Below are 8,128 nucleotides of genomic sequence, written 5' to 3' on the forward strand. Positions count from 1 at the left end.
ATCAACCCATACGGGTTGGGTTGAGTTGCACTTTGGTTTGGGTTGGGTTGGGTTAAGATTTTTCCAAACCGCAAGCATTGGGTTGGGTTGTTCAAATGTCTTCTACCCAATCAACCCAACCCATTAACACCCCTAATTCAGACATTAAATGATTGAAAGTAACGATTATAGATCTAATCGTTCATATATTTTAAAAGGAACGGATTTTAACATAAACGAGAGGAAACATGTAGCAGAAAGTTCTATTTTCATCCAAACAAAATTGATCAATTATCACAACACATGATATTAGATATTGTTACTTTTAGTTTCTTTAAAATTTTATAAAATTTAATCTAGTAATGAGTACAGTCTTAAGACTGTTTGAACCAAGATTAGTTAGGATCGGTTATCTGACTAGCTTATGGACGAGTCAACCAACTTCCTTGTGAAATGCGTTGAACTTAAAAAGAGGGCGAGTTTGGTCAGTCTGGTAACCAATCAAATTGATCTAGTAAAGGGCTTGATTCGAGTTTCAAAAGAGTTTGAATTTAGAAATTTTGCTATCGAGTTCAAATCGAACTTGTATTCTAATTACTCGTGCATTTCGCGTCGAGTTTGAGCATCATAAATGTTTATCAATTTCGAGTTTGAGCATATCAATACTCGAGCTGACTTACATAATTACACACTTAATAGGAATGACTGATGTAGTTTTCTCTTACAAAACACACGACGCGAGAGCATCCAAGCAAAGCAACCTTTCATTCCCTTGTTTCGTCGTGGCACACCCCTCCGACAAGCACCCATGTTAAAAATCTGAAATGTAACTAAAAGTGATAGAATAATTGAATGTAATACACTTATGATTTAAAAAGTATGGATAAACTATAACAAATGATTGATGATGAAAAAAGAATTATAAGACATAATTAAGGTTAATCAAATACAAGATAAATATCTCATTTTAAATTATAAAAAATCTAAAACATAATTAGGATGATCATTAAGTTATAACATAATACTTAATTATTATCAATGTTATATTATTAAACCAAAAATAAATTATTTCATTATTAAACTTAAATTAAATTATAATAAAAAATAAATTAATGAAATTACATAAGAAATGAGAACTTTTAAATAGTTGATTTGATATTAACATTGATATATATATATATATATATATATATATTTAAATATTTATGATATCTTCAAATTTATATTTTATTAAAAAATAAAATCATTATTGATTTCTTAAAAACATATAAAAACGTATTATAACATCGACAGAGACAAAAAATAAAATAAAATATTAAAATTAAGATGTATCTCGGTGCATTGCATAAGTATTATTCTAGTAACATATCAAAGGTGGGATAATCGCACTTGGCTAGTCCCTTATAATTATTGTGTAGGACCATTTTGAAGTAATGTGGAATACTTTTAACACATAATGCCAAATATGAAAGTTGAAGGGCTGAAAATGTTAAACATCTAAAATGTAAGGGGGTGTGCTAGATTAATTCACGGCAAATTTGTTATCTCATCGGGGCGAAGTGCTGGTTGTAATCCAAAACCCTATTTTCTTTCTCACATATGACGTGGCGATACATGATTGGGTAGTCCTCGTCACTAGCTTCACACGTATGCAACAAAATGGAAGGCCGAATCGATGAATGATCTCACAAGCTCGCAGAAAATGGCGAATTTGAGTCTGAGCTGTGCAATGAAGGGAGGCTTTGTATTGATTCTGCTAGTTGCTGCCACATTTGGTAAGTCAAGATCAGTAAAATTAGTTTGTATTACCAAATTTCCAATCACTTGTTATGGTTCGACTGTGTAAATCGATTCACGAGTTGATCTTCTTTCTGAAATTTGAACAGTTTCCGCGAAGAAGTCCGGTGATGTAACGGAGTTGCAGATCGGCGTTAAGGTAAATTTCCGGCCGTTTAGTATTATTATTATCATCATTTAATGCATTGATTTCGTATACATAAGGATGCCTGTTAACAATTACAAGTAATTTTGTATTAATTGATCACGAGTTATGAAATTTATGAATTTCATCACGAACGATGAGCTTCTATTTTCTCCATTGATTTGATTGAACTGTTGTTAGTATAGCACGTGATGTCGTGAATGCGTCTTAGGTTTTCCAGTTAGGGGCGTGTAATTTGCAAAGCGTTCAGCTCTGTTACTCTGTTAGAAACTTCTTGGTACGGACAATTGGTTATGCGGAGTATGTATCTATAGAGAGTAAGATCGTTAGCTAATTGATGATCAATTAATCATTATCATGTTCACGGAAACTGTTAGATTTCAGAAAGAGGATCAACTCGTCATTCGATTTACACATTGGGACCATAACAAGTGATTGGAAATTTGGTAATACATAGGCTAAATCATTTAGAAACAACTTTTACTTATATTGATTTCAGCTCGCCGAATGGGGAGGCAATTAGCCTGAACAATTATCTTATTCTTGCTTGATGTATGATGGCTTTAATGAGCTTAGTAGGTTGACTAATGCTAAATGGATGACATTAACCATTTAACCTTCTTTTCTTCTGTCCTGAACCTCCCTCTTTTGTTGTTGCAGCACAAGCCAGCATCTTGTCCAATTCAAGCACACAGAGGTGATAGGATTAAAGTTCATTACCGGGTGAGAATATATTCAACTATTCCCTATCTCCATCTCCCCTCTTTTCTAAACTCATTTAATTATTGTGTCAATTTGTTACTGCTATCCACAATTGCGTAGCATTAAATGAATGATTGGATATCTTCATAAATGTAACACAAGATGTAATTATGATCAGTTTTATTCGCACACATTTTACAAAGTTGATTGCTTGTCTTATGTAAAAGGGTGGGCTATGTGTGAGAATATGTGGAACCCTCCGATTTACTCTCTAAAAGATCCCTTGAGGAGAGAAATGAACATATATAGAGGAGAATTGGTTCAAGTCTAGCAAATGTGGGACTCTAATATGCCCCCTCCAATGGAGGCTAGAGGGGCACTTATTGTCCTATGGTGTCGAGAGGTGGTTGGGCGAGTACAGATTGTCCCACAGTGTCAAGTCCAGAGAGTGGTAGACATTGGCTCTAATACCACGTGATGTGGAACCTAGATTTACTCTCCAAAAGAGTACTTGAGTAAAGAAATGAGGTTCCAACAATATAGAGGGTTCCTATTTCATGTATGGATGCATCAAGGGGCGTGTCTCATCTTCTCACCTATATCATGTAATTACTAGTTGTAGTGTCTCATGTTTTATTCCATTGGGAAGGAGAACAAGTGCTGTATTGTGTGCTTCCCTTGAATAAACATGATATTTTGTTGATGCAATAGCCTTTTTTTGGCTGAAAACATATATGTTAATTGACATTGATCGGTACTCATTTTGCAGGGAAAACTTATTGATGGAACTGTTTTCGATTCCAGCTTTGAGAGGGGTGACCCAATTGAATTCGAGCTTGGTACTGGTCAGGTGATAAAAGGTATGAAACTAACTGCCTTCGCTTTGATCTTTCTTTTTGTATTCTCATCCTCCAATTGTTTCGAATTCGATCATGAAACGAAATTACTCTTCCAGGATGGGATCAAGGACTACTGGGAATGTGCGTTGGGGAGAAGCGCAAGTTGAAGATACCTGCAAAGATGGGTTATGGAGAGCAGGGTTCACCGCCTACCATACCAGGTAATGATTACTCGCGTTTCTGCTTTTTTTGTCTGGAAAACCAGATAATTCTTTTCACCATAAGTATTAAGGATTTTGAGGGAAGTTCAATTGCAAACATTTTTTCCGTTGTGAACCGGGGACAAAGGAGAGTGCGACTAGTTTCCCAGTTGTCCCCAATTCATCATGAATAGTGAATATGAATATTCCTGATGAATGTTTACACCATTCAATGAATCCCTTGAATGTCCAGGACATGTGACACTCTTCTTTGTCCCTCATTTTACAACAGAACTTGTGGTTTTCAATTGAACCTGCACCCCTAGGATTTTGTTTATAAGTTATTCCTTCTTATAGAAGGCCTTAATTTTTAAACTAGAGAAACAAAGATGAAAGGCATTCAAATTCTATCCCCTTAATATATTGGTAACAATAACCCCATTTTTCCCTAAATATTGTGAAGACAACTGATTGAAATCATTATCCTAAGTACTCACAAAATAATTTGTGATTATCTCTAACAGTAAGATAAATGAAGTCAAGAAAACCTTAAGGCGTTCAAGAGTCCAATTCAAGCCATAAACTTTGAAAATATTAAGGTAAAATGGAAAAGAACAAAGGGTCTGTTTGGTTTAATGGAATGTTTATGAGGGATTTGAATTTCATGGAAGGATATGGAATCTTTGGTATGTAGGATTTATCTTTATAAATAATTTATAAAAACAAATTATAAAATATTTAGTTTACCTTTTTATTGATTGGTTATTACTAAACAAATGTTTTTAACATATTTTAAAACGTTATTACAAACAAATCTTATAAAATCTGGTGAAATACCAACCACCCCATGGGATCTCTAAATTTCATGTTTGTGGGATTTTAATTCCGGAATTTCCTTTAAACCAAATGTGGGATTGGAATGAAATTTAATTTCAAATCGTATAAAATCCCGTAAACCAAACGGACCAAAGGGAAGCAAGCATTTCAGTCAAAATACGTACACCTGGGTTTTAGATCTCACAAGCTCACACTTGGGTTTTGCTGTTTTAGTTTCTCTCCTTGCAACTCCCTTTTCCCGTTTTTGGTTATCAAAACTTCTGTGAATGGTTTCCACTTTCTGGTTTTGATGATCAATCTCAAAGACAGTAAAAATTTCTTTTTTTACTCGGTATTTTGGCTCATTATAACAGGGAAAGCTTCTTTTTTTTTCGTTCGTTTGGTTTTTGACGGAATGTTTTGGAGGGATTTGGGTTTCATGGAAACTTTTCTCTGGTGACCGTGGGTTTCCATGCCAGCTTACGTGCACCAACTAATCCCCATGCGACCATGAATTCATGGCCACAAGGGATTTGGCAGCATTTGGATTCGAATGCAGGGTAGATGAGATTTCTACTACATCCCACTAAGCCTTAACCGTGTGCCATAACCTAAGCTGTTGGTTGGTTTGTAGGATTTGGAATGGAATTGAGTTACATTCCCTATAAAAATTTTAAAAAAATTTAAATTAACTTTTTAATTGATTATTACATAACAAGTGTTTTTAACAAATTTAAAAATATTATTACAAACAAATTATACGAAATCCCGGGAAATACTAACCATCCCATGGGATTTCATTATTTCAATTTAGATTTTCATTTAAACCAAGTGTCAGATTGGAATTGAATCCAATTCTAAATCCCATAAAATCCGGACTAAACGGGCCTTTAGGAATTTTAGAGAATGTTAAACTCTCTCTCCTACTTTCTTTGTTTTTGAGAATTTGTTGGAGCACAACTTTAGGTATAATCTCCATTTGGAGAATGTGTACTAAACCCATCTATGTGCAACATAAACAGGTGGGGCGACACTTATATTTGATACAGAGCTTGTAGCAGTCAATGGTAACGGGTCAGGTGCAGAAGAAGAAGACATTGAGAAGAATGAGTTATGATCTTCTTTAAACGGCTATTAGGAGAGAATTTTAGATTTGGTACTTGTATTTTTGCACCTTCAAGAATCATATGTCATCTGGAGAGCACCCCAATGATCTTTCTAAAAGCTTTTTAGTTTTGACAAGTAATTTTTTCACTCATTTTCATCAGGAAAATTGTTCAAAATAATCATTTGAGAGACACCCCCAAAATTCATTTCATAAACCACTTTATAACTCAATTGACCAAGATATCAAGATTTCGTAAGTAGACCATAGCAATTTGTGAAATCTACTTTTTATGAATTTAATATTCATAAAGTAACATTTAAACGAGTCGGGTAAGTAGCACTTTTACGTGAGCAACACTTCTAATATCAACATGTCATGAGTAGGACTCTAACAACTTGCTAAAGTGTTACTTTGTGAATATTAAATTCATAAAAATAGATTTTAGAAGTTGTTAAAATGTTGCTTTTAAAATGTTGATTATTCCAGAATGACTATTTTGTACCGGTTTCTCTTCATAATCCCAAAGACTCTTCGTATAGTCGTCTTCTTTGTTCAAGAATGCACGTTGAAAAAGTTGGATGGATCTAATTGATATTCAATAGTAACATCTAATGGATGGACCCGATCTGATCCAATCATCTATTGGATTTGATCGATGCAATGTCAATTGGATTAGATCATGTGGCAAAATCCAATATCCATTGGATGATTGGATCAGATCCACCTAAATCTATTGGATTTCAATCGATGAACACTCCTAATAATAAATTCATCATCTGAAGAGTGTTGTCCAAATTTTAGAAGACATAACAAATGTATAAGAAGATGATCCGCTCACTTTGTAGCATTATTACATGAAACAAAAATGGTTTCTTGATCACAAGGAGCGACTCATGTCTGGTCAAATATATGTTTTATCAATCTGCACCCCTGGTTGACCAACCAACGAAAACTTTGTACATTCGAGGGAACTATGTTATTCCAAACACTAGCATTTAGCTTATCACTGGTGACAGACTGAAATAAGTCAAAAAAATACCTAAAATAAACAATCCCAAACACCCCCTTAACCTGAACTTCGAAAAATCTCCATCCCGTAGGAAATTCCTTCAAAGGCGTTTTTATTGCACGATGAACAATTTAAGAGTCTCGAATAAAGCACACAACGCAAGTAAATATTGGATAAACTACATTTTAAGCAAATTTATTTAAAACATTAAACAATCTCATCCGTTCATCTTTTAGGGTTTTGTGTTTATCGGAGTTTCAATATGATAACCAATAAGTGGGTAGAGAAAACTACAATGATTGTGGCAAAGTAGTTAAGGCATAACGGGATGTGGTGAAATATTTCATTTTAGTATAATTAGTTTAGACTTACTAAAGAAGTAATTTATTTTAGATTTAATAACATAATGTTTTTTTTAAAGATAAATGTTAGTTTAATCTATTTATTACAATTTAATTTAGGTTTAATAATGAATTAATTTATTTTTAGGTTTAATAATATGATTTTCTTATAAAGATAATAATTATGTATTATGTTAGAATTTAATGATTATACTAATTATATTTTAGATTTTTTATATTTAAAACGAGATGTTTATTATGTAATTGGTTATGTTTATTAATCATGAATTTTAAGTAATATGCATAATTAAACAATACTTGATGTATTAAAAAGAGTTTTAAGAATTGGATTCAAACGCTCTATAATATAACCAAAAGGGTATTCTCGTAATGTAACAAGATACATCTCGATTTTACTATTTCGTTTTATTCTTTGTGTTTGTCGATATTATAATACGATTTTATATGTTTATTGAGAAAACAATAATTTTTTATTTTTGAATAATTTGAAGATATCATAAAAATTTGAAAACAATATATCGATATTATTATTAAATTAACTATTTAAATCTCTCGTTTTGTGTATAATTTCTTTAATTCAATTGTTTTATCATAATTTAATTTAAGTCTAATAACGAAGTAATTTATTTTTACTTTGATAATATATTTTTTATAAAGATAATAATTAAATATTATATTAGAATTCAATGATTATTTTAATTAAATTTAGATTATTTATATTTAAAGTATAATGTTTATCATGTATTTAATTATATTTATATGCAGTTAGTTACACGAATTCAAATACGAATCTTTAATAAGTTGTATTTATATACAATCTATCTGTAATATTGAAGTTTAAGTAATATGCATCAATAAATAATACTTTATAATTGTTAAGTATTTATCAGATGTTTTATAATATTACTAGAAGGGTATTCGCGTAATACAACGAAATACATATTCATTTTAATGTTTCATTTTATTCTGTCCCCTGTCGATGTTATGATACGGGTTTAAGAAAAACGACAATGTTTTTGTTTTTGAATAAAATATAAATTTGAAGATATCTTAAAATTTAAATAAAATATATCGATATTAATATCAAATTAACTATTTAAATTTTTTTGTTTTGTCGTGTAATTTTTTTAATTCAAATTTTTTATTATAATTTAATCTAGGTTTAATAACA

The 8,128-nt window shown here is 31.7% G+C and overlaps 1 protein-coding gene across 1 annotated transcript; it reads left to right on the top strand.

Annotated features, from left to right (window-relative positions):
* The first annotated feature begins 1,576 nt into the window (after nt 1-1,576).
* LOC112518325 (peptidyl-prolyl cis-trans isomerase FKBP15-1-like) lies at nt 1,577-5,724 on the top strand. The gene is made up of 6 exons (XM_025125975.1): nt 1,577-1,754; nt 1,866-1,915; nt 2,582-2,644; nt 3,393-3,483; nt 3,579-3,683; nt 5,501-5,724. The coding sequence occupies exons 1-6, from the start codon at nt 1,655-1,657 to the stop codon at nt 5,593-5,595; spliced, it is 504 nt and encodes a 167-aa protein (XP_024981743.1). The 5' UTR covers nt 1,577-1,654; the 3' UTR covers nt 5,596-5,724.
* Nucleotides 5,725-8,128: the final 2,404 nt, after the last annotated feature.

This window comes from Cynara cardunculus (genome assembly GCF_001531365.2).
Source record: "Cynara cardunculus var. scolymus isolate 2C chromosome LG 9, CcrdV1, whole genome shotgun sequence".
NCBI classification, from domain to species: domain Eukaryota; kingdom Viridiplantae; phylum Streptophyta; class Magnoliopsida; order Asterales; family Asteraceae; genus Cynara; species Cynara cardunculus.

Coding starts and splice junctions, on each gene's coding strand:
- LOC112518325 (XM_025125975.1), top strand. CDS start 1,655: ATGAATGATCTCACAAGCTCGCAGAAAATGGCGAATTTGAGTCTGAGC. Junction 1,755..1,865: donor GCTAGTTGCTGCCACATTTG/GTAAGTCAAGAT, acceptor AAATTTGAACAG/TTTCCGCGAAGAAGTCCGGT. Junction 3,684..5,500: donor TTCACCGCCTACCATACCAG/GTAATGATTACT, acceptor CAACATAAACAG/GTGGGGCGACACTTATATTT.